The sequence below is a fragment of the Enhydra lutris genome, unplaced genomic scaffold, assembly GCF_002288905.1.
Source record: "Enhydra lutris kenyoni isolate GAN:26980312 unplaced genomic scaffold, ASM228890v2 scaffoldscaffold46, whole genome shotgun sequence".
Lineage (NCBI taxonomy): Eukaryota > Metazoa > Chordata > Mammalia > Carnivora > Mustelidae > Enhydra > Enhydra lutris.
The window spans coordinates 16,595,103-16,621,545 of NW_019154130.1; the positions used below are offsets into that span (position 1 = coordinate 16,595,103).

At 47.9% G+C, this 26,443-nt stretch overlaps 1 protein-coding gene across 4 annotated transcripts; it reads left to right on the top strand.

Annotated features, from left to right (window-relative positions):
- LOC111156369 (ubiquitin specific peptidase 30) lies at window positions 1–26,269 on the top strand. Of its 4 annotated transcripts, XR_002641197.1 has the most exons (14): window positions 1–129; window positions 2,915–3,024; window positions 4,105–4,287; window positions 9,540–9,643; window positions 13,702–13,800; window positions 14,401–14,446; window positions 15,829–15,923; window positions 19,560–19,619; window positions 20,125–20,211; window positions 20,801–20,881; window positions 20,975–21,194; window positions 23,281–23,401; window positions 23,951–24,481; window positions 24,689–26,269. XR_002641197.1 is itself a non-coding variant. In XM_022517197.1 (13 exons), exons 1-13 carry the CDS (start codon window positions 47–49, stop codon window positions 24,213–24,215), a joined length of 1,551 nt encoding a protein of 516 aa, XP_022372905.1. In that variant the 5' UTR covers window positions 1–46; the 3' UTR covers window positions 24,216–26,269. The 4 variants fall into 4 exon arrangements, 3 of the variants coding, with proteins under 3 accessions (XP_022372905.1, XP_022372904.1, XP_022372906.1); XM_022517197.1 differs by having other exon boundaries at window positions 14,404–14,446; window positions 23,951–26,269; XM_022517196.1 differs by having other exon boundaries at window positions 23,951–25,493.
- Window positions 26,270–26,443: the final 174 nt, after the last annotated feature.

The window sequence follows — 26,443 nt, forward strand, 5'->3', positions numbered from 1 at the left end:
CGGCGGCGGGTCTCCTGCGCGGCCGCGGGTCTCCTGCGCGGCCGCGATGCTGAGCACCCGGGCTCAGGCGGCGATGACCGCGGCGGACCGGGCCATCCAGCGCTTCCTGCGGACCGGGGCGGCCGTCAGGTGAGACTTGGGGGGCGGGGCGGTCGGAGAGGCCGGGGCCAGGGTCCCCAGCCTGGGCCTGCGGCGGCCTTTCACGGCGCTAGCAGGAGCAAGCATTCCGGAGGCTTCTGTGTCGGGCTCGGTTGGAGGCCCAGGCCCCGAAGCGGGACGGCGGATGAGCCTCCAGGCCCTCCATTTCTTCGGCAACGCCAATTCTGTCAGCCCTCCCCAGTGCTGCTAGCGCCCCAAATTCTCAGTGCCCTGCCCCCCACCTGCCATATCCTCCTCCAATCCTGTCCTTGTGCCCAGAACTTCCAGACACCCTCAGGCTTGTCAAAGCCTCGAATTCTGCCAGTGGCCCTCAGCCCTCTCAGTGCCGCCGCGCAGGCCTTCCAGGACCCCTTAATCCTTTCAGGGTACCCCCAGTCCTTTTGGGCTTCCCAGTCTTGTCGTGCCCTGGGCTGCCAGCGTTCCTCAGTCTTGCCAAGCTCCCCAGTCCTGCCGTGGTTCTCACAGCCCTGCAAAGCCACCCAGGTCTGCTAGCCCTTCCCCCATTTTGTCAGTACCCCTATTCCTGTCATCCTCCATCCCCCATTCAAGCCAGGGATCCTTTATTCAATGTGGGTCTTCAGTCTGATTTGTGAATCTCTGTCTTGCAAGGGTCCCAGAACAGATCAGGACTCCTTAACCTGTAAAGGCTTCCAGTTCTGTTAAGGTCTCCCATTCCTGCTAGGAACCCCAATAGTATGGGCCCCCAGTCGTGTCAGGGTCCCTCTTTCCCTTCTTTTCTTCATCCTCCCATGGGCTCCAGTCTTGAGAGCTGAACACTGCATCCCCATTACTGAACCTAAATGACTGAGACCTGTTGCTCAGCCTAGCTTCTTTCCCCTGGAACTGGAGCAGATTTAAAGAGCTTATTATGGCAGGGCTGGGAGTTCTCAGTGGCTGTCCTGTCCAGTGCCCCCATTCTGTAGATGGGAAACGGGCCTTGAGACGGTTTTGCCTGTGGCCTACAGCTGACCTCACAGTAGAGCTGGGGGAAAAGACAGATCTTTTTACTCCTAGACTCCACTGCTCTCCTGTGTTGTCGTTTTGCAGAGAGATGGGGGTTTCCAGAGTCACCAAATTTCACTGGGTTTTTTGTCCATACCTTGCCGAGGACCTGGGCAAGTCCTCTCTCCCATCCCTTCAGACTCTCTGTCCTTCAGTTTCCCTCAGGAGGTTTGTGATTTTAAGCACACACTTGGCATGAGTTCAGTTCAATGCTGCCTCACTCACTTTGACCAAGTTGGCTGCATCGCTAACATGAAAATTAAGATGATAGGGGCATGTGGGTGACTCATTCGGTTAAGCATCTGGCTTCAGCCCAGGTCATGATCTCAGGGTCCTGGGATCGAGCGTAGCATCGGGCTCTTTGCTCAGCAGGGGAATTTGCTTCTCTCTCTCCCCTGCTCTTGCTCTCTCTAAAGTAAAAAAAAATCTTAAAAAAAAAAAAAAGAAAATGAAGATGATAACAGAACCTACCTCTGTGGGATTGTCTTTAGGATGAGATAAGATTGTCACAGTGCCTGGCATAGAGTATGCACCCTTAAATATTAGTGTTTGCTTAGGGAATTTAAAGCAGTTGTATAGTGCTTTAGAATTTCAGTAATGGTTCTTTTAACTTTTCCAGGCACTTTTGTTAATACACCTGTTGTGTGGAAGTCAGCACAATACAGCACTAAGAAATTCAAGAATAGCTTTCCCGAATGCAATTGAGATGGTTAATACTTAATAATTGTAGTAGCTAATTTTTGTTAAGCCCTTACCTTTGCCTCGTATGACCTAGCGCTTGTTTGATTGTCGGAACTCCATGAAGCAGGTCTCATGGTTGTCCCCATTGTACAGGTGACAGAGATGAGCCTGAGAAGGGAAAATGATGCTCTAAGGAAGAGCAGAGCCTTAATTGAACCAGATTAAGGCAACTCCCCTTTCTTCTTCTTCTTCTTTTTTTTAAGATTTTATTTATGTATTTGAGAGAGACAGTGAGAGAGGGAACACAAGCAGGGGGAGTGGAAGAGGGAGAAGCAGGCTCCCCACTGAGCAGGGAGCCTGATGTGGGACTCGATCCCAGGACCCTGGGATCATGACCTGAGCTGAAGGCAGATGCTTAACCATCTGAGCCACCCAGCCTCCCCTCCCTGTTTATTTCTAAAAGATAGATTAATTTCTATATGTTTTCTCCAGTGTGTAATCATCCAGTAAATACTATTAGGAACCTCTTAGGTGCCAAATATGATCTAGAGACTTGGGGTATATAAAACAGACAAAGATCCCTGCCCACAGGGACTTTGCTCTCCAGTGAGGGACAATAACTGTAGTTAATAAGTGAAGGTGATAAAAAGAAAATGAAGAACTGGGTAGAAGGGACCAGCAGTGCAGGTTCTCACTGTTGGTTAGAAGTGCAGGGGAGGTATGAGAGAGAGCCATGCAGTGATCCGGGGAGTGGGGAGAGCATTCCAGGCAAAGGCCCTGACGTAGCCAGTGTGGTGCCAGCATGGGAGGCAGAGTAAGGGGAAAACCTGAGCTCCCCCTCTGAGTGAGACGGGGCTTCTGTGACCTGCCTTAAGCTTTAAATCCTAGTGTCTGAACATGCTGAGTTTCAAGACATAACCCTGTACTGTATGAGAATGTTCAGCTTGAACATTAGGGGTTTGGTGGGCCAGTCGGTTATTTTGATGAAATGTTATTTCTTTGTACCTGTATCTGTATTTACATGTGCTGCGTTTGGGATGAGGGAAGATAGTAAACTTATTTTCCTTTCTAGATATAAAGTCATGAAGAACTGGGGTGTTATAGGTGGAATTGCTGCTGCCCTTGCTGCGGGCATCTATGTGATTTGGGGTCCTATTACAGAAAGAAAGAAGCGTAGAAAAGGTAAGAATGAGGTTATCGCATCATAGTCTGTAGACTTGACCCAAGCCCTTACTGTCCCAAAACAGTACAAAAAGAGGAAGGCATTTTTTGTTCTCTTGTATCTCCAGTTTTGGGACATTGCTTCCTTTTAAGCAGAAATTATTTTTAATGACTCATTATTTTAGACCCTATTATGCAAAGATTTCTGTTCCTCCCCCTCTAAAATCTTGAGTTTGAGACATGCTCTGTAATGAAAAAGTTCACGTGGCTTAATTGTCTAACTGTTCTTCCTCTGGTGCCTGTGTTGTTCAGTAGTACAGCTGACAGATTGTGTGACACGTTTGTGGTTTCGCTGACTAGCTGCTAGTAAGGGTTCCCAGCTACCGTCTTTAATACAAAATTCTATTTCATTATTTTAAAATGTGCCCCCTTTTGTAAATGCTACTCTCCTTATGTTGCTTAAAATTCAGCTACAACAAGCAAACAAAAAAGGGATCGGTATAGCAAAATGTTGATCATTGTTAAATCGGGGGGGTGGTTATGATTAGAGTTGATTATATATCCTCTCATTTTGTGCATGTGTGAGAACCTTTGTAATAAAAAGTTTTTTGAAAAAGTTTCAGCAGAAAAGGGAAGTATGTCAAATTTTGTTGATCTCTTCGCAGAAAGACTGATCAGAATTTCTCTGGTGGTATCTTTCGCACTGATTATAAGAACAAAATCATTGTCCTGGGGAGCAACAAAAGAACAATGGTTTTCTTCTGTTCTGATGTTGCTTTCTTATCAAAGGAGAGAGAGAATGAGAGAGAGATGTTACAAAGTGTTTTGTACAAGCCGTGCCAGACACTGTGGTGGCGGTCAGAAGTAACCCATGACCGGGGACCTGTCCTTCTGTCGCTTACAGTCTTCTGAAGGAGCAGCATTAGGACCAGACCTTGGTACAAACAGAATGCCTGGCCCCCTGATGTCTGTGGATAAGGACTTTCTGAGATTGGGATTTTCGGTGTCAGGTTCCAGTGCAAAAACCCTGGCTCCCAAGTGGGAGAGAAAGAGTTGGTCCAATGTGATGTGCTTTTCTCTTCTTCCCCCAACGTTTTTCAGGGCTGGTGCCTGGCCTTGTCAACTTAGGGAACACCTGCTTCATGAACTCCCTGCTGCAAGGCCTGTCTGCCTGCCCCACTTTCATCAAGTGGCTGGAAGAGTTTACCACCCAGTACACCCGGGATCAGAAGGAGGCCCCCCCCCACCAGTATTTATCCTTAACGCTGTTGCACCTCCTCAAAGGTATCTAGCCGGGAACTTCAAGGGGATTGTGTGCCTTTTGAAAGCAGCAGCCCTGAGGGCAGGCAGAGGGTTAATAGCTTCTGTGTGAAACACCGATCATCATGGAAAAAGAAAACCAAAAAACACTGTGGGTGCAATAGATACAAACAGCTATTTAAAAAAAAAAAAAATTTAAAGACGTAACCATTTGTTTTTGAAAATTGTCAGTGTATTAACAGCTTTTTAGGGAAGAGAATAAATCCACTGCCACTTAAGCATTTTGGTTGTAAGAAGTACTCTGGCTTATTAAGTTTAGAAAAAAGAAGTGTCTTAGCCTAAGCGATAAGGTAGTTCACAGAAGAAATAGTACAGACTGTACTTAGGTAGATGGGAAGAGTATCTAATAGGCACTCCGATATGCAACTTGGCCGTCATCAAAGACATAGAAATAACCTTAACAGTGAAGTTATCATTGCGCTGCCTGTCAGCAAAGACTGAAAACTCCATGGTCCTGCCCAGCTGTTGGACAACATGTTCACACGTGCTGGTGGCAGGGTGACACAGGGCCACCTTTACGGAGAGCAGCTTGGAATGACACGGTGCTAGCTTGCAAAGTGTCCAGTACCATCTGACCTGGGAATTCCTTTGACCATGATTGACACTAGCCTGAAATGGAGTTGTAAGAGCCCACGAGCTCCGGAGTGGCTGACCAGGGGCCCTGAGCCAAGGGAGTCACTGTTATACAGGCTTGGCATGGGTTTGAAGAGGTCACCTGTCCACCTTCATTTTTAAACCAGCTTTTTGCCTGTATAACTAATTTTTCCTCGCATAACATCTCTTCACATCCCGAGGACATTCCACAGAACACAATTTGGGAAATGCTGGGATGTGTGCAAAGATTTCCCAACACCTGGTTACAAAGGAAAGCAGGGGAGGAGAGCATGGGGGTGTCCAACAGGAGAATGATTAAGCAGTCACTGGAATATTATGTAGCCATCATGAATCATCTTTGCCAAGTGTTTTTTGTTGTTGATGTTTTTAATGTGGGAGAGGCATAGGCTATAATGTTAAGTTTAAAAGAGCGGTGTTTGAAATATGTTGTATTTGACTTCAGCAAAGCAAAGATTTCCACAGATAGAGGCTGGACAGGAAAACACCAAAATGTTCACCTTGGCAATTTTGGTCTTGTGCAGCTGACAGTTTGGAAACCTTAAAACAAAACAACTGCATTCCTTTTTCTTTTTTAAAATTATTATTATTATTCTCAGGGGCACCTGGGTGGCTCAGTGGGTTAAAGCCTCTGCCTTCAGCTCAGGTCATGATCCCAGGGTCCTGGGATCGAGCCCCGAGTCGGGCTTCTCTGCTCCGCAGGGAGCCTGCTTCCCCCTCTCTCTCTGCCTGCCTCTCTGCCTACTTGTGATCTCTGTCTGTCAAATAAATAAAAAATCTAAAAAAAAAAAAAAAAATTATTATTATTCTGTTTTAAAATTTTCTTTTAATTTTTATTAACATATAATGTATTATTAGCTCCAGGGGTCCAGGTCTGTGAACCATCAGGCTTACACACTTCACAGCACTCACCATAGTACATACCCTCCACAATGTCTGTAACTCAACCACCCTCTCCCTCCCCCCCTCCCCCCAGCAACCCTCCGTTTGTTTTGTGAGATTAAGAGTCTCTTATAACAACCGTATTTCTAAAGCTCTCAACGGTAAGCATATATCCCTCTCACAGTCAGGAAAAAAACTGGATTTAGAAAACACTCAGTTCACTGTCGCTTTGCGGAGATGTGTTCCCTGGTGATCTCAGCTTGACACAGAAAGCGAGTTCTGCTCTTCTGTATCACAGGCAATTTGAAAGTAATTTCTTCTGCTCCCCTGTTGTAAGCAAGTACCATCCCAGAGCGGAAAGCTGAAATGTGGGCGGTACAACACAGGTTGAGTACCTGTCCCAGCATGACCACTGGTCTCCCCTCTTCACATGCATGACCCAGGGCTGGGAACCGGAGCCGTGCTACACCTAGAGTCTAGGCTCCCTTCCCTGTCTCTGCTTTTCAGGGGCATTTATTTTGGGTTTTAGAGATAATTTTTAATTTCACAAGTAACGCTTGACTACACTCTGCTGGTAAAAATTTAAAGCATCACGCATAAAGTGACAGTTCCCCTTTATCACTGCCCTGCTCCCGTTCCCCTCATTTCTTTCCAAAGAAAAATACAAATGTATCCTTCCAGACCATTTTCTGTGGACTTAAATATGTTTCTAAGCACCTGTAGAAATTATATATTGTTTTGTTTATGTTTTTTCATAACCAAATAGCATAATATCATCTATGGTGGAAGAGTGTCCGTTTTAGCACACATAGCCCTAAATTCGTCTTTTTCTCTTTGTGAGTTTATCGGGCTTATATCTTCTGTGGGTTGCCTGCTCATTCCTACTGCACACTTTTTAAAAATTATGGTAAAATATCCATAACATGAAGCATGTACCATCTTAACCATTTTTAAGTGCATGTTTGGGTAGCATTTTGAGTACCTTCACATCGTTGGGTAACCGAACCCACTCTTCTCTTCACCAGAACTTTTCCATCATCCCATCCTGAAACTCTGTCTATTAAGCAATGACTTCCCATTCTCCTCGCTCCCCAGATCCTGGAAACCACAGTCGTACTTTCTGTCTCTGAGTTTGATTCTGTATCTCCCAGAGGTGGAATCCTACAGTGTTTGTCCTCATGCTTCTGGCTTATTTCACTCAGCATCATGTCCTTGAGGTTCATCCACGCTGTAGTGTGGGGCAGAATTCCATTCCTGTTTAAGGCTTCAGAGGAATAATACCCCATTGTGTGTACATGTGGCATTTTGTTTGTCCATTCATAAGTCAAGGGACATTTGGGTGGTTCCCCCCACTGGCTACTGTGAATAGTGCTGCTGTGAGCATGGGTGTACAGATCTCTACTCATGTCCCTGCTCCTAATTCTTTTGGGGTCTATACTTAGAAGCGGAATTACTGGATCAGGTGGAAATTCTGTTTAATTCTTATGGGACTTATGCTGTTTTCCAGGGCAGATGCACCATTTTGCCTTCCCCTGACAGTGCACGCAGCGCTCTAACTCTCCACATCCTCACCAACACTTGTTATTGTCTGTCTTTTTGACAGTAGCAGTCTTGGGTGTGAGGCGATCATCTTATTGTGGTTTTGATCTGCATTTCCCTACTGAGAAGTATTGTTGAGCAGGAGTTTTCCTGTGTTTCTGGCCATTTGTATCGTTGTGTTTTTTGTGTTTGTTTTCGTTTTGTAAATGTCTACTCCAGTCCCTTCTCCATTTTTGAATTGGGTTGTCTGTGTTTTTATTGTTATGTCTCAGGCACTCTTAATATGTTCTGGATGTCAGTCCCTTATCAGACGTGCGATTTGCAAACCTCGTTCACTTTCACAGTTGCACAGTATCCATAATGGCAAGATACTATTATTTAGCTATTTGTTTGCCTCCGGGGCCTTGTTGTCATAAACGGGCTACAGTGAATGTTCTTATTTGCGCCCATAGTGCACACAAGCCTTTGTTTCCCTAGCATAGATCCTGAGAGAGATTACTAGAATATGAATTGTAGGATATGAAAAGTCGTAGATATTGCCAAATCGTCCCACAGCATTTTAGGCAAAATTAGGCTAAAGGGGACAGTAAAATTTTCCTTTGGAGGAAAAAAAGCCAACTGACAGGCTGCCTGAGGAGTGTAGGAGGAGAAAGGGAAGTATAGTTGCCTTCTGAAAGGCTCCCTTTGTTCTGGAGGGTAAAGGTCTGACACCAGGCTAGATCTGCCCTGGTAAAACAGGCCTCAGGACTTATCACTGACTACTGGGCTGCTGCTTCTCACCACGTTACCACCCAGAGGCACCACCACGTTCAGATCCAGATGGAGGTTGCTGAGAACCTCCCAAGTCAGAGCCTGAAGTAGTCAAAGGAATGTCTCAAGTACACTAACTGCAGATCAAAGAGAAGAAATAGGCTGGCTTCGTTTTCCCAGAGTTAATTGCATTTGGGAAGCTGCCCTGAGGTGGCAGGCCCCAGTATTTTTTTTTTTTTTTAAAGATTTTATTTATTTATTTGACAGACAGAAATCACAAGCAGGCAGAGAGAGAGGAGAAAGCAGGCTCCCCACGGAGCAGAGAGCCCGATGTGGGGCTCGATCCCAGGACCATGGGATCATGACCTGAGCCGAAGGCAGAGGCCCTAATCCACTGAGCCACCCAGGCGCCCCTGGCCCCAGTATTTTTATCTTCCATACTCTAGCAGTCGTGGTCCAGTGAAATATACTGTGGTAGGGGGCCAGCAAGATCAGGAAATCAGCAAACTATGGTGTGCGGACCATGTCTGCCCCACTGCGTGCTTTCGTCAATAAAGTTTTATTGAAACATTTGTGCCCATTTACTTGCTCTTTATGGCTGCTGGGGTGCTTTGATAGCAGAGTTGAGTAGCTGCTGCAGAGCCCGCAAAGCCAAAAATATCTCTTGTCTGACCCTTGACAATGTTTGCCAACCCTTGATCTAGCTGTAACTATAATGTAAACTCATAAGCCCATCACACTTGTGTTTTTGTTCATTAGGCTTGATTCTACTTAGGACTGAAAAGTAAACTCAGGGGCACCTGATTGGCTCAATCGGTTGAGTGTCTGGTTCTTGATCTCAGCTCAGGTCTTGATCTCATGGTCATGAGTTCAAGCCCCGTGTTGGGCTCTACACTGGCCATGGGGTCTACATGAAAGAAAGAAAAGTAAACCCCACAGCAGTCCCCTTCAGGCTGCCACATACGACTTGGTGCTTTACCGTGATAATCAGAAACTCCAGGGCGGATGGACACAAGCGAAGGCCCTGTGGCCTCAGAGAGGGTCCGATAGAGGCGAGTCAAGCACTGAGTGTGGCTTGGACTAGATGAAATGTTTAAGGGCCCTTCTGCCCTCAGAGTTGTGAGTTAAAACCATTTCATTCAGTAGAAATCTTGTAACAATTTATATTGAGGCAGTAATTCAAAAAGCTGAAGCCGGTTTCTTCATTTAAATGCTACAGGCTCATGAAAAAACCACATTCACTCAGGAAACACACAGTGTCTAACAGCCCTCTAAGCCTTGGGTGAGGCTACAGAGAGGAATAATGAAAGAGCTGTGATTCCAAGGTGAATTGTACAGTGAGATGCTTAATTAGCTTTGATATGTTGCGCGGGGTAGGTTTCCTGGTTTGGTGTTTCGCCCGTGAATCTAACAGTTGCCTTTCTGGTTTCCAGCTCTGTCCTGCCAAGAAGTCACCGACGATGAGGTCTTAGACGCAAGCTGCTTGTTGGATGTCTTAAGAATGTACAGATGGCAGATCTCTTCCTTTGAAGAACAGGTGAACACCCCATTCAAAGTCCTGCGCACTCACGCGCTGGGGCCTGCACTGGCAATGAGGGCTGAAAACTAGCCTCGATGCTGCGGCATGAGGAATAAATGCTAGTGTTGACCTTGCACTTGCCTGGTCTGAGCGTACATTTCTCTGGCAGTTTAGGACTCTGGGACCAGATCACGAACGTTGTTCCTGTTCTCGTGGTCAGACGAAAAAGACAGCTGTTTTTGGTTTTGGTTTTGTTTTCCCAGTGGCTGGAAGGTTAGCAGGATAGGGTTCGAACAGTTGCCAAAGAGCGAGCCTCTGTTTGGTCCTTGAGTGACTTTGCGCTCGATTACCTGGGTCCTTTGGAGAGCAGCAAGCAGGTGGCTTTACCATAAGAGCTGAGAGATTCAGGTGAGACCCTTTTTTGAACCACATCCTCATTTAAAAAAAAAGAAATCCGTTTTTAGAGGCTAGATTAATTGAAGTGGCCCCCGACCTTGAGCAGGTGTCATGAGCAGCCCCAGGGCCTTACTCCAGCCCCTCGGACCCCTTTTCCCACAACTACAGATTCACTGCCTTTTTTGGTCCTGGCCACCGTCCTCCTCCTCAAGACTGCTAGTCTGGACAGTGAGTCTGGCCGAAGCTGAGACGGTGAAGTTGTAGGGATAGGTCGTCTTACCGTCCTCCCTGGCCACATTCCGGGCCGGCTTCGGCCAGCTCTGTGTTGGGTGCTCCTGCCTCACCTGTCCAGACAGCGGACCTGAGAAATGGGAGATGGCTGTTAGGCCCCCAAAAGGGTGGGCTGGGAGTGAAAAGCATTTAAAAATGCTGGAAAGTGAGGTGGGAAAGCTTTCCAGCTCCCCTTATTTTTAAAGACTACCTCTATTTCCATCCTAGGCTGAAGCCAAGCAGGTGTTCCTTTTTTTTTTTTTTAAAAGATTTCGTTTATATTGACAGAGAGAGGCACAGTGAGAGAGGGAACACAAGCAGGAGGAGAGGGAGAAGCAGGTCTCCCGCTGAGCGGAGAGCCTGATGTGGGGCTCGATCCCAGGACCCTGGGATCATGACCTGAGCCGAAGGCAGATGCTTAACCCACTGAGCCACCCAGGTGCCCCCAGGTGTTCCTTTTTAAACACAGTGTTGATGGGTTCAACTCTCTTATAGTGCGTCTCGATGAATCCCTTGTCTATTGAAATGTTTTTCCACTTAGAAAATGCTTACTAAATCCTCCTCTGGTAGCTGACATGATTTAGCCTCGTTTTCCTCTCCCTAAACCGAGTGAGTGACTGCGATTTAGTCCCAAGGACCTCAGGTCCCTTGTCTAAGTCCTGCTCTTCTGTCAAGGACCCACCGATGTCCCCGTTCCTCTTGGGAAGTGTTTCCAGCAGCTTCAGCCTGCAGTCATCACCGAGCCACTCAGTGCTGTGGTGTGCTTGGGAAAGAGGCAGGCGTGGCTGGCCATCGGCCTCCTCCCGCCTGGCCTGGGGCCTGTGCGCATCTTCATCATTACTGATCTTGTCAGTCAGTGGCAGACTCGCACTCCCACCCACTTTTCGGAGCTAGAGCCATGGGGGACATATCGGGCCAGGTGCTGGACTCGTGTGACTTCTCTGTGTTCATCCCCATGGCATGCCTGTAAGGACTCACTGTTACTGTCCCCATCTTGCAGAGGAGAACATTGAGGTTCAGAGAATCCCAGAGTTACACAGCTGTTAAAGGTGCAAAGGCAGGATTCGGGCCACTCTGGTGTAGAAGTGCACAGCGAAGCTACCCTCTGCTTCAAGACATTCCTTGTCTCAAGGCCAAGTAGTTCCGTGGCTGAGAGGGATAGAATAGGGTTTGGGTCTGACTCCAGCCTATCTTGGGATTCTTCTCCTTGGTGAACCCCTGCTCCTGCTTCAGATGCCTTGTCCGCGAGCCTCCCTGGATGAGCCAGTCCACCTTCAGGCTTAGCGCCGCTGCTAGATCACTAGCCAGGCTGCCCCATCTACCCCTGGGTTGTGAGTCCCTCCAGGGCCTTGCCTCATTTATCTTTGAACCTCCCATCACTCTCTTGCTAACTGCTGTTCCTAGCCTGGGAGGGGATTCATGGATACATGCCGCAAATGTTTGTGGAATGCCTGCCTCAGGTGGGGCCTGTTGAGGGCCTGGGGTCGTGGTGGCAAATGGGACTTGCCGGGCTCCTGCTCACAGGGAGTTCATATTCTAGCAGAGGACTGTGGATGGTAAAGAGGTCATTTCAAGATCCACTAACAAGAAGAAAAGTGTGCTGATGTGCCAGTGCGAGCTGGGGGGCCTAGAGCTGGGGTGGGGGGGGAGAAAAGCAGTGCAGAGACTCCCTTAGGTAGGGAAGGCTCTTCTGGAGACGTGAGGTTTTTGCTGAGACCTGAATTCTGAAAATGAGGGAGGCCTGTGAGGAGCTGGGCACAGAGTGTTTCAGACAGGACCTCGAAGGGTGAGAGGGTACCACGTTTGGGGAAGGGCAAGGGGGCCAGCATGGCTGTGGCCAAGGGCAGGAGGGCAGTCGGGGGGAGGGGCTCAGACAGCGGCAAGGGGCAGATTGTGCGGGCCCCCGGGTGCCCTGGGCCGGAGTTGGGCTTCTGTTCTGTGTGTGGTGGGGAGCCACTGGCGGCCTGGAACAGGGATTGCTATGCCCTGATCTGTGTTTTAACAGGATGTGCTGTACCAGGGAGACCATAGTGGGGCAGAGGGAGCGGACAGGAAAGTAGGGAGGCCGTTGCAGGCATCTGGGCTGCTGATGGCCTGGCTCAGACTGGCGTTGAGGCAGGGGAGACAGAGTCCTCTGAAATTTGGGTGTGTGTTGGAGGTAGAGGACCCCCCCAGCTGCACTGGCAGAAGGTGGAAGTGGGGGTCTTGTGTCAGGGAGGGTCCTTGCGGGAGGGTCTCCTTCAGGACATGCCTTCTCAGCAGAAATTTGAAGGATGAGAAGGAGGCAGCTGTGTGAAGATGGGACGGGAAGAGCAGGCCCCGAGATGGGAACGTGTGTGCTGGCTCACCGTTGAAAGCCGAAGAATAAAGGCATCTACCTCTTAAAAGATCACCCTGGTGGCTGCAGGGGGAGCACAGCTCTCAGTGCCTCCAGAATTCCGGGGAGGAGAGACCCGCCCATCCCTGAAGAGCCAGGGATGGTTTTGGCTTTTGGGGAGAGCAGCCCCCTGCCATATGATGAACAATTCCATGTCCAGGTGTGTGCCCCAAAGAACCGGAAGCCGGGACTCCAGCGGATACTCGTGCACCCATATGCATAGCTGTACTATCCATGACCGCCGAAGGTCGAAGCAGCCCCGTGTCCATCAGCGCAGGAATGGATACACAAGATGTGGGGGGTGTGTGTGTGTGTGTGCGTGCATGTGCGCGCGCGCGCGCGTGTGTGTGCGCACATGCGCACACATGCAATAGGATATATATGCCTGTATGTGCTTAGGTATTTATATACACACACAAAGGAATATTACTCAACTTCACGAAGGAAGGAGATGCTGACATGGTCTACACCGTGGGTGAGCCTCACAGACTTCGAGCTCAGTGGAGCCAGTCAGTCATGGAAGGACAAACACTATGATTCCTTGTGCAAGTTCCCACAAGGAGCCAAACTGCTGGACACAGAGGTGGCCGCCAGGGAGGGGGTGGGGTCAGAATTATATGGGGACAGAGTTTCGGTTGGGAAAGCTAGATGAGTTATGCTGATGGTCACACAACAGTGTGAGTGTGCTTCACCCCATAGGGCTATGTAAACAGGCTCAGAAGGCAGCTTGGATGCCACATGCGCGCTTTACCACAGTGAAGCAGCCCAGTGGAGGTCAGGGTCATGTTGACAAAGCTGAAACAGGCTCAGAGACAGCTGGTGTGAAGGCAGCCCCCCCAACCCCAGCTCGCTCTCCTTCTCTCTCCCCTTGGGTGGCCTTTGGGGTGAAAATGTCTGGGATATAAAGTTCCATTCAATAGGCTGAAGCTTGAGAAGGTGGAAAGCAATTCTGCCCTCTTAGCTGCAGGATTCTGCCTGGCGGTGCACCCAGGGCCCCGTCGGGCGTCTCTGAAGCTGCTTTGCCCTTTGACAGGATGCCCACGAGTTATTCCATGTCATTACCTCGTCCCTGGAAGACGAGCGGGACCGACAGCCCCGGGTCACCCATTTATTTGATGTGCATTCCCTGGAGGTAAGCCCGTAGTAGTTACAAGATGTGTGTGTGGTTTGTGCCTTTTTCACGGGGATGGATAGGGAACGTGAGTATAGTCCTTGTACGACTCTAAACTCGGAACTAAGTCTCAGTAAAAATCAGGAGTGGGCGTGGGGCTGGGGGATTGTCTTCAGCTGCAACCTTTGCAGTTGGTGACTTTGGTTAGGGGTGTCAGGGCTCTTTAAAAGGATTTCATTACTGCAATTTGTCTTGGTTTGGAGAAGAGAAGGTATTTTTCCCTCTATTTAATGCAGGGAACAAGGAGCCACAGGAATGCTAAATGAATCCTCATTTCCCTGGAACATGATAAATATTAGGGAGTCGATAAAAGTTAACTAATAAAGGAGTGGGGAGGAATGTTCCAGAGACAGGAAATGTGTTTTCCATTTAATGAAAGATTGGGTACGGTTACTAGCCAGAGAGACTCATTAGGGCTTCTGTTAGGATCTCTGGTTAGAAACTGGGTTTAAGTGGTGCAACCAGCAGGGAGACTCGTAAGCTTTAGGAGCAGGGTGAGGTGGGGTAAAAGGGATCGCAGCTGGATTTTCAGTCTGGTTTTTTTTCTTTTTTCCCCTATAGCAGCAGCCAGAAATAACTCCTAAACAAATAACCTGCCGCACAAGAGGTAATCATTCCCCTTGAACTAGAACATGTAAGATGGGTACTTTTGAGATGTGACAGTGATTTGCTTGTTTAAAACAACTTTTTTCCTGGGGACATCCAGTCCAGCTGGAGCTGTGTGTACTTGCAGAGGAGCTTGGGTTTTACAGACAGCTCTACCTTGTTCCCTTGGGCCATCTTGAATTGTTCCCTCACACCTTGCTCTGTTTCCCACCTGGGAAAAAAAAGCAACGGACTTATTTCTACTTCCAACAAGGGTTTCCTTTCTACCTTCTTGAACTGATCTCATGAAGAGCTCCTTAAGCTGAAACTGCCATGTCCTCAGCAGTGATCACAGTCCTCGTTAGGAGGAGATGGTTTTTTCTTTCTTTTTTTTTTTTTTTTAAAGATTTTATTTATTTATTTGACAGACAGAGATCACAAGCAGGCAGAGAGGCAGGCAGAGAGAGAGAGGAGGAAGCAGGCTCCCCGCGGAGCAGAGAGCCCGATGCGGGGCTCGATCCCAGTACCCCAGAACCATGACCTGAGCTGAAGGCAGAAGCTTCAACCCACTGAGCCACCCAGGCGCCCCAGAGATTGTTTTTTTCTTAAGACCTAAACTTAAGGGGGAAAAAAAAAGACATGTGACTTCCGTTATGCATCACTAGTAATAACAGTGACTATCTTTTCAGGCCCAAACTGTGTGATGCGCCCTGTAGCGTCTCATTTAAGCCTCACAACAGTGGTGTGAAGTTGATCGTGGGGATAATGGGCTAATAATTGTCCCTATTTCCAGTGAACCAAGGTTCACAGAGATGAAGTGACTTCCTGGGTCATAAAACTAATGAGAAGCTAAGCCAGGACAGAGCCCAGGGCTGCCTGACTATAGGGCATGTGTTTCTGACTAGCCTACCATACTGTTGATTACTCCAACTCCCATCTTATAAAAAAAAAAAAAAAATTCCTGTTTTTCAGAACTTGCTTACTCTGATGATTTTCAGAAGTTTATCTCCCTTTCTGGAATAGTCTCTCGTGGTGTCCTTCCTTGGACATCTAAATATCTTAAACATCTAATAAATACATTATTCAACACCAGTTCCTTTTTTTATTTAATTTTGTTTCCTTTCAAGTCTTTATTTAAATTCAAGTTAGCTAACATATGGTACAAATTCCTTTTTTAAATGGGCTGTACCCATTATACAGAAACCACATCGAAGGACTTGCATAAATTTTCCTGTGAATGGGATGGGTTGTCTTTTTGATGGAAGTCCATAAAGAAAGCTATTTCAGTTTACTTTTCAGGAACATTTATTTCAAAGAGGGAGTTACCACCAAATACTAAAAAGGAGGGTGAGCTTTGAGGTTGGTGCCAAGGTGGCACACGGCGAGACATGTTCTGTGTTCCAGGCTCACCTCACCCCACATCCAATCACTGGAAATCTCAGCATCCTTTCCATGGAAGGCTGACGAGCAACATGGTCTGCAAACACTGTGAACACCAGGTAAATACAGTACCAGTGCTTGGCTGTTTTCTGGTGAGGTTCCCTTTCAACTTGAGACTCGGGAGGCATGGAGTGTGGACTGATGTTGGTAGACGGCGTTTGTGGTCGCCTGGCTCTGCTTACCTCATGGATAGACCGCCTCCCTTTACTCAGTGCCCGCATGTCCTTTGACCCTCTGTGGCATCTTCTGCACTGAGAGTAGCAGACCTGAGTCTTGAGGTTGGGTCTACACTGACAGTAGACAACAGATTCTGTTGTTTGGTGGGGTTTGGGTGTTTTGTTTTTTTACTTTTTTTTTTTAAATATTTTATTTATTTATTTGAGAGAGAGAGAGTGAGGGAGAGCATGAGAGGGGGAAGGTCAGAGGGAGAAGCAGACTCCCGGCAGAGCCGGGAGCCTGATGCGGGACTCGATCCTGGGACTCTGGGCTCCTGACCTGAGCCAAAGGCAGCGGCCCAACCAACTGAGCCACTCAGGTGCCCTAATTTTGACATGTTAAAATAACTTTTTATTAGGAAAGTTTCCAACATAAATACAAAAATAGAGAATTGTGTAACTATCATCTCAATCAATTTTAGGATATTTTCAGCCTCCCCACCTCCCGGCAAAAGAACCCCCTGTACTCTCCATTTCCCCCAGTCTTCTAGCCTTAGGCGACTACTACCCACTTTCAGTCTCTGTAGTTGCGTATTCTGATATTTTGTATGCGTGTAATCATACAATACATGGTTCTTGACTAGCTCCTTCTAGTCAAGAGGGTTCTGACTAGCCCCTTTTCTAGCATCATGATTTTCTTTCATTCCATTAACATGGTGAATTGCAGTGATTGCTTTTTCTAAGGTTAAACTAGCTTTGTGTTTCTGGAATGAACACTTTACTGTGATGTACTTCGTGTCTATGTCTATGAGGACTATCAGTCTTACAGTTTTCTTGTAATGTCTTGTCAGGTTTCATTACGGGGATCATACTACCCTCATAACGTGAGTGGGGAAGTGTTCCTTCCCCCATTTCCTGGAAGACTTTGGTTAAGATCGGTATTATTTCTTCCTTAAATTAAATCTTCCTTAAATCTGCTAGAATTATCCATTTCTTTTTCTTTTTTGAGTTTTATTTTTGCAGAATTTCGTATGAGACTTTGCTGTTAGGTACACAGACATTTACTAATGATGAGTTGACTCTCACTGTCTTGATAAAATGTCCCCTTTTCACTCTGGTAAGTATTTTATCTTTGTCCTGGAGTCTATTTTGTCTGGTTAGTTTCCATCTAAGTAGTATTTCTTTCTTCCCTTTTTTTTTTTTTTAAATTTTATTTATTTATTTATTTGAGAGAGAGCCGAGGGGTGGGGGTGGGCAGATGGAGAGGCACAGACAGTCTCTCCAGCAGACTCTGCTAAGCGTGGAGCCTGAGGCAGGGCTCGATCTCACAACCCCGAGGTCATGACCTGAGACGAAATCAAGAGTTAGGTGCCCCTAACTAGGGTTTTTATAGGATATCTCTTTCTGTTGTCTTATTTTTGATCCAACTTTGGCCTGCACTACCCTCCACCTAGATCTTCCCCTTCGTCTCCCTGCATGGTGAAACGGTAAGTCAGCGGTGACTTTGGCAGGGGCGCCCGCACGCCTGCCTTGCTTTCTTCCAGCTTGTCACTAGAAAGGCTCTGTTCTCTTGCCTTCTGGCCTCCAGCTTTTTGGACGCACACCCAGCATCATTCACATCGTCCTCCTGTACGTGACGTCTCGTTTTTCTCTCTCTGCCAGCTTGTAAGATTTTCTCACTACTTTTGAGCCTCGGCAGTTTGTCCACCCTGCGCCCAGGTTCATTTTCTTTGTATTTGTTTGGAATTTGCTGAATCTCATAAATCTGTACCTTTTATGTTTTTCACCAAATTTGCACATTTTGGGGGCCATTATTTTTTCCCAAAATGTTATGTATACCCCATTCTCTCCTCATTGGTCCGCTTGGTATCGTTCCACAACTCACTGAGGCTTGGTTCATTTATCTTCAACCTCTTTCCTCCACATCCTTCAAATTGGATAAGTCTGTGGACTTATCTTCGAGTTCATAGCCTCTGCTCTGTCTTCACTTTGCTTGTCCAGTGAACATTTCTTCCTTCCTTCCTTTCTTTCTTTCAAGATTTTACTGATTTATGAGAGAGGGAACATGAGAGCAGGCACCAGGAGGGCAGAGAGAGAGAGGGAGAAGCAAATGCCCCACTGAGCAGGGAGCCCAATGCGGGGCTGGATCCCAGGACCCTGAGATCATGACCTGAGCCGAAGGTGGAGGCTTAATCCACTGAGCCACCCAGGCGCCCCTCAGGGAACTATTCATTTCAGTTATTTTTCTTAGTTGTATAATATCCATTTGGTTCTTTATAGTTTCCATTTATCTGCTAAGACTCTCCATTTGTCCTCCACCAGGACTAAATAACTCTCTTCCTTTGTTCCTTTGAGCTTACTTGTCACAATTCTCTTTTAAGGCCCTCGTGTTAATTTCAGTATCCAGGTCATCCATGGGATCCTTCACCATGGGTCATATTTTCCTTTTCGCACTGTATGTCTAGTAATTTTTTTTGCATATTTAACATTGTAGTAGAGACTTGGATTCTGTTACGTTTCTCTGAAAAATAATGAATTCTGTTCCGATGTGCAGTTGACTGGGCTGAGCTCAAAGCCAAACTGCTTTCCTCACGTTGGGCAGCAAAATCTCGGGGCAGTTTTTTCAGCTTCTCGCTTTAGCTTTTTGGCTAGGCTCCTGGGGTTTCCCTGTGTGGGTGTGCACACTTGCATGTCCGTGCCTTGGAACTGGGCAGGGTTTGTACATTGATTTGGGGCCTCATCCTCTCTGTGGCTGCCCTCTTTCTGGGATTTCCCCCAGCCTCTGTACCAGCCTGGGCTCTGTCTTCTGAGACCTCCATCCTGTGAGAACGCAGCTTTCTGCCACCTGATACTGAACAGCATAAGCTGGGGAGTTCCCTCAAGCAAAAAGTCACACAGTGCAAATCTCACTGTAAAGTTCCTGTTTTCCCAGGACTTGGCAGTAGCTCTCCAATCATCCGAATGCTTGTGTTTTGTTTTGGTCCAGAATTTCTATGCATTATCTCAAGGACAGCTAGTCTAGCTAAGCTACTTTGCCATCACCAAAAGCAGCAATTTTTATCCTGTTTTATCATCTGGGTTTTTTTGCAGTTAGTAACATAATAGGTGTGTCTTTCTGTACACTCACACACTCCTACTGTGCTATTTGGAACAGAGCGTGCTCTTCTGTGGATATGATGTAATTCATTTAATTGTTCCCTAGAAATTTCAACTATTCACATTTTGCTGCTATAAATAATGCTGGGATGAACATCCTTACAGTTTTGTCCATGGTTATTTCCTGAGGATAAAATCCCTACATTACCGGTCAGGGATGTTCTCTTACCGTGATCTTATAAACTGGCCTTCGGTATTACTGTACCGCTTACATTGACAGGGTTGTTTGTAACAGAATTTGCTTCTAGGTAAGTACACCGTGTTTCATTATGTCAGCGCTGGGCATCAAAATACTAAGCTGTTTCATAGGTGTGTGTCTTCCCATCTCTAAAGCTCTGGTTTGAACGTGCTTCCTTTCTGGATTTTCTGCAATGTTTGTTTCAGAGTCCTGTTCGATTTGATACCTTCGACAGCCTTTCACTGAGTATCCCAGCTGCCACGTGGGTATGTACTGAGCGATGGTTTATTTGGGGTCCATTTTGGAGACACTGAAATCTGAGCGGGCTTTGAGGCACTTTGTGTAGCCGATGTCCTGTGCGTTACTCAGGCACATGGTTGGCTGAACCTGTCTTGGTTGTCATGTGTGGTACCATGGCCCAATCTGGGGGGAGAAGAGAGTGAATGGTTTTTCTCCAGTTCCAGGAATTTCGGCTTTTTCTCAACACACACACACAAACGTATTAATCTCAAATTCAAAGATCTCTAAAATGCTGTGGGAGTCTGTAAGTTTCTGCTGTGTTATATACGTCCTCATAGCCTTGAATCCACCCATAACAGCAAGTGTAGGAAGCTTTGAGAGCTCCACATATGCTCAGGGAACGTCCAGTTGCATCTGTCAAGCTTTATTGCCCATATAAGCAAAAATAAAGCTCTGGGATCACATTGCCTTCTGTTAATAGTTACCTTGTAATTGACCGGTAATCGTGAATTTTGCTCTCCGGTGCTTAAGGGGCATCCACTGACCCTGGACCACTGCCTTCACCACTTTATCTCCTCCGAATCGGTGCGGGACGTCGTATGTGACAACTGTACGCAGGTATGCCTCTAATGCCCGGTGTCACCCCCGAGCTGGCCCGTGTGTCCTGATGCAGTACCTCTCATGCCGCTGCTCTCCACTGGCCTGAGCTCTTCCAACTAGAGCCAGGGGGGCTTTGCGGCCTCAGCTACGTAACTTGGCTGGGAAATCGGTAGCCTGTGGACCAGAGCTCTTTCCCAGATGAGTTTACTTCATCTGCAGAATATTTAAAGAGAAACTGTGAGTGTGGTGCTCTGAGATGGGAGCACTCACCTGCCAATTCTCACGGGCTTGACTCCCCTGAGTGTCCGCATGTCATCCTCTGAAGAAGAGGAACCATGGGGACCAGAATTTCTGAAGACGTAGAACAAAATAGATGACGCGCCGCAGCAGAGTTCCTTGTCATGCCGTCCTTTCTCTTGTCCCCACTGTCACTCTTACTTAACAGTAAAACAGTGAGAGCATCTCACAATTAACTGGGTAGCCGAGCTCCTTTCGCAGGTCCAAGTCAGGTGCCAACTAAATACAGACCTAACACCGACCTGGCTGCAGCCCTCCACAGACGTTTCGTTCCAAGGAATTCTGCAGAGCCATCTTTCTCTTATTTCAGATCGAAGCCAAAGGGACGTTGAATGGGGAGAAGGTGGAGCACCAGAGGACCACCTTTGTTAAACAGCTGAAACTAGGCAAGGTGAGCCCAACCCGCACACCTTGTCGGCTCTGCCCTCAGGGACCCCCCCCCCAGTCCAACACGTGGTCTCCTCTGCTTTCTCTCCCCCTGCAGCTCCCCCAGTGTCTGTGCATCCACCTGCAGCGGCTGAGCTGGTCCAGCCATGGCACGCCCCTGAAGCGGCAAGAACACGTGCAGTTCAATGAGTTCCTGATGATGGACATCTACAAGTATCACCTCCTCGGGCACAAACCTGGGCAGCCGAGCCCCAAGCCCAGCGAGGCCACGGGGCCCACCCAGGACCTGCAGGATGGGCCAGTCGCCCCCGCCCCAGGTATGTGCCTAAGGAGCCACTGCTCGGAACTTCCGGCACAGGGAAGAGGAGTCTGGCGTCACCACCTTCTGGGGCCTTTATGCCACAAGGGGAGCTAGTCTAGCGGTTGCTTGAATTCCTGAGAACAGCAGGACTGGGGGTACAGGAGGGAAGAGTCCTAAAAAGAGGTTAAACGTACATAGTAAAAAGGTGTACGGTTTTAAAAACGGTATCATAGTTGACAAAATATGGGAAGAAAAGCTTAAGATGGTTTTCTGACCTTTTGACTGAATGATAATTGGCCCCTAGCATTCCATCGAACCCAACTGGCCAGGTAGGGTCATGTCCTTTATGCAAATGTGGGGAGGAAAAGCTCTGGCTAAAGATCACACCTTCATTACTGAGCTCCTTACTGATCTCCCTCCACTTCCCTTCTCACTGGAGACTAATCACCGAGTTGGACCCCCGGGGAGACTCGGCCCCCAGGGAGCAGGTCGCTCTTAACTGCCCTCAGTCTTGCTGAGGGGAAAATCGAGGCCCCGGGAGCTGAAAGGACTGGTTTAAGGACAAACATCAGTCCGCTGGGAGAACGGGCACCAGAAGGCAGCATTGGGCAGTTTTTAAAAGCTATCTTTTCTAGCTCCTTGAGTTCTTTAGAATTACGTAGACGAGGAAAACCCACCAACTCTAAGGGCCCCGAGCCCAGACTCCCCACCTGCACCTGCTTCCAGTCCAGCCAGAGGCCTGGCTTCCCCACACCCCAGATGCTCCTGACTCAGTAGCCCCTTGCTGTGTTTAATTTCTTGCCTCCACAGTTGTGCGGCCTGGCAGGACGCCATTCACAGAAAGACTGTTTTTTACCTTTTTTCAGCAGATCTGTAAACGAACATCAGAGTCGCTGCAGTGGGAAGAGGGCTCAGTCTTTGGCTGCTATTTTATTTTATTTTTTAAAATATTTTATTTATTTATTTGACAGAGAGAGACAGCGAGAGAGGGAACACAAGCAGGATGAGTGGGAGAGGGAGAAGCAGGCTTCCCAACAAGTAGGGAGCCCAGTGCGGGACTCAATCCCAGGCCCCTGGGATCATGACCTGAGCTAAAGGCAGACACTTAGGTGCCTCGGCCGCTGTTTTAAATCCAGGCCCGGCTCACCCTGGATCCCTCCTCTCCCAGCTGGGGCTCCGGGTCTGCTCATTGCCACAGCATGCTGGCTGTGGCTACTGTACGGCCGACGGGGCCTGCTGGGTACTTACAGGCCCTTGCGTGTGACACAGGAAAAGAGAGGTCAATATCTCCTTCACTATTTTATCTACACCCATCAACATTTATCAGCATGGTTATATGTTGGTATTCTTTAGAAGCTGGAAATTAAAGAATAGAGAATGTTTAGGTAGTGGTTCTAACCAGGGAGTTCTGTTGCCCAGGAGACGTGGGGCAGTGGCCAGTGGCATTTTTGGTTGTCACAACCGAGAGACGGGTGTTACTGGCATCTGGTGGGTAGAGGCCAGGGATGCCGGGAAACACCCTCTGATGAGCAGGATAGCCCCAACAAGCAAGAGTTATTCAGCCAATGTGTCAGCAGTGTCAAGGTTGAGAAACCTTGGTTTAGGTTGAAATGCCAGTAAATTAGCTACAGCCTAACTCTGGCGGATCTTTAGCAAACGGACAGGGAGCTTCAAGATTCACAAAGCTGTCAAAGTAAGCAGCAGACCGGAAGCTAGACCCACTTTTCCTACCCTGGATTAAGAATGTCAATGACAAAAAGGTAGGGGTGCCTGGGTGGCTCAGGCCGTTAAGCGTCTGCCTCTGGCTCAGGTCATGATCTCAAGGGTCTTGGGATTGAGTCGGGCTTCTCGCTCAGTGGGGACTACAGTTCTCCCCCTCCCCTTTCCCCTGCTCACTTTGCTCTCTCTCTCAAATAAATAAAATCTAAAAAAAACAACAAACAAAAAACCCACAAAAGGTAGGAATCAACCTAACACAAAATGAACCGCTTGTTGTTTTCTTTGCGGCATTGTCGGGGAGTTAAACTCAAGGTAGTGGAGGCTGTGTTGTTTCTCCCACAGCTACTGCTACTGTAATCACCTGGAGCCTTTTTCTCTTGCAGTTCTGAATCAGCCTGGGGGCCCCAAACCACAAATTTTTATGAATGGCGCCTGCTCCCCATCTTTATTGCCTCCCCTGCCAGCCCAGATGCCCTTCCCGCTCCCGGTGGTTCCTGACTACAGGTGAGCTGCTCTGGGGAGGCACAGTCTTCATTTCTCATAGCTGCTGGTTCTGTTTCCAGAATTAGCTTTGCACAGAAACGGATGACAACACAGACATTTGTTCTTTCATCTTAAGGTGTAATCTCACTATTACACATTCCTGTTTATTTTTGTCCCAAATGGAAAGCACTTTAAAAATAAGAATTCTTGAAGTACTTAGAATTTAAATATGTATGTTCTGTGTATACATGTGGGAATACATGTATAAAGTACAAAGGAGGGAATTTCAGATTTCTTGGGACACCCCCTAGACATCAGCAGTCAAACCTTTAAGGCCTTCTATGTACACCTTAAACATTAATGGACGTCTACTCATAGGATAGGTGTCTTCCCCATGCCAGGAAGCCCCTGTCTGCATTTTAAGGGTTGTGTAGTATTCACTTGTACGAAGGTACCCTTGAATCAGTCCCCCATCACTGAACATCTAGGATTCTTTCACTTTTTGGTTTTGCCCATGACCCTTTTTTTGTGTGTGTCTGTAAACGGCTTGCCTGTGTTCCTCCCATTCAGCTCCTCCACATACCTCTTCCGGCTGATGGCAGTTGTGGTCCACCACGGAGACATGCACTCGGGACACTTTGTGACTTACCGACGGTCCCCGCCATCAGCCAAGAACCCTCTTTCAACCAGCAACCAGTGGCTGTGGATCTCTGACGACACGGTCCGCAAGGCCAGCTTGCAGGAGGTCCTGTCCTCCAGTGCCTACCTGCTGTTCTATGAGCGCGTTCTTTCCAAGATGCAGCACCAGGGCCGGGAGTACAGGGCAGAAGAATGACTGCCCTGCCTCAGAGCCGATGGCATTGTCCACGCCGGCCAGGAACCAGGCAAGATCTGACTGTGTGTGTGTGCGCAGACGGCCCCTGCCAGAGCCCTCCGCCTTCTGGGTGTTCTCAGAGCAGGCTCCGTAAAGGAGCCGCTGACCCCAGTTCAAACCAAATCCGGCCCCCTGAACAGCTCTGCGAGTGTGCACTGGGTGGTGTCCTTGCTGTGCTCCGACAGCATTCACTCTGTCTACAACGTCTTTTTACTCATCTGATACAGGTAATTAAATGAAACCCGGTTCCGGAAGCCACCTTTTTTATATTCGGCTATGTTAGGTGTTCTCAGAGGGGAGGTAACTTTGCCTAATCCTCCAGTCGGTTTCAGCATAGATCTTTTATTTTTAATAAGCAGGCCCATAAAAGGTTAAATTATTAAAGGCAACAATTTAGAAGAAAAAGTGCCTTTCCCTTTCGATTGCTTTTGTAGCACGTCCATTCTGGAAAATACACCTTGTCTGAGAGTCCTCGGAACAACTTTTGAAAAGCTCTGCTCCTTCCAAGTTTCTCCACGGAGAGCAACAGGACAGCTAAAAGATGCCTGAAGAACACCTGCCTTCTCTTTTTGTGGGTCTTTTCTAATCTTTGGATTCTTTCTATGTCATCAAAGTGCACCTGCCACATCTGGCCCATCAGCCCTGAGCTGCTTGCTGCTCGCTTCTGCTGTCAGCACGCTGGCCGGGGGACGTGATGATGGTCCGTCATTGGACTGTGAACAGTGGGCACAGAGCAGTGTCTGCGCCAACCACTCTGGACAAAGCCTGTTTTTACACGAAGCCTCCCCGCATGGGCCAGATGGACAGTTACCCTGAATTCTGTTGCCCCTGCAGTGTTCCTGAGGTTTGCAGGTGCCACTGGGGGCCATGTGAGAGGACAGTCCTTGCCTGGGTTCGGGAGCTGGGGTCGGAAGGGCACGGACCACAGGGCTGCAGTCGGGCTTCCTTGTTTAGCAGAGGGAAGGCTTAACGCTCAGCGGGCATCCAAACCCCAGCCCTTTCCACAGAAGAAAAGAAAGTTATCAGTTTGTAAAAAATGTATCCTTGCAGCTGATCATCTAGTACTGCCGTTCTGTTATAGGTCCATACTCTATACGTTTACTCGCTCCCCGCAGCCCGACACAGACTCTACTGAGCATTCCCGTCCCTCTTTGGAGAAGGCTCCTGGATACAGCCCAGCGCCACAGGGAGAGTGAGGACACGGTAGTAGCTATGTTTTAGCTAGGCTTTTTATTTAAAGACAAAACAAAATTCAAATGGACTCTTCAGAGTTAAGATTTGGAATCAGAGCTTTCTAAAAGGTCCCCCGAGGCGAGGCCGATCCCTGGCCTTCCTCCAGTGGGGGTGCGGGCTGCCAAGTGTTGCCAGCTCAGGCCCGGGTGTCCACTAAGGGAGCCAGGGGCCCGGGGCATCGCTGTCCCACAGGCCCAGCACACGCCCCACTCACAACTTAACGACTGACTGAAGGTACTGTGGAAGGTTCTATGAACCATGGACACCCGGGAGAGAGGACCCATGTGAAGCGTCCTTTCCGATTCCGTCGCAGGCCCTGGCTGGGATGTTGCCATGAGCAGAGCTGTTTCGCCCAAATCTGGAGAACAAACACCCAGTGACGTGACCTTACATCGAACCATGAAGCTGTAGCTCCCGGTTAACTGCTTTCCTGCCTCCGCTTCCTCTTTGAAACCTGCCGCTAAAGAGATGCTGGGCACGGAACGTTCAGCTGGAAGCAGATGGTGGGTCAGAGGCCGGGGTGTCCGTGTAAGGTCTCTGAGCCGGATGTAAAGCTGACGTCCTCGTTTTGTAAATTATTAGGCATTAAGTAGCAGCCACAACATCACCTTTCTAGCTTTAAGTTATTTACAGAGCAGCTTCTCTTGGCAAAAACCTAAGTTACACTAGTAGTTTATGCCATAACTGCTGATTTCTGTATTTGCTAAAGGTACCTTTTGTATCTGCTGTGTATTATAGTAATAAAAAAATCTTTTTGTTAGGAAAAAAAAAAATCAACTGGTATTCTTTCATAAATGACCAATTTGCTACAACCATCCTCTCTGAATTCTGCGTTGTTATGTAATAAGCCCCATGCTTATTACAAAGGCTTCAAAGGATGAAGCCTTTCCTATGTTCCCTGCTGGGAAAAGAGATGCCATCTCCCTCTTGGAGTAGAGAGGGAAGGAGAAAAGAGA

Coding starts and splice junctions, on each gene's coding strand:
- LOC111156369 (XM_022517196.1), top strand. CDS start 47: ATGCTGAGCACCCGGGCTCAGGCGGCGATGACCGCGGCGGACCGGGCC. Junction 21,195..23,280: donor GCCAGTCGCCCCCGCCCCAG/GTATGTGCCTAA, acceptor TTTCTCTTGCAG/TTCTGAATCAGCCTGGGGGC. Junction 23,402..23,950: donor CCGGTGGTTCCTGACTACAG/GTGAGCTGCTCT, acceptor CCTCCCATTCAG/CTCCTCCACATACCTCTTCC.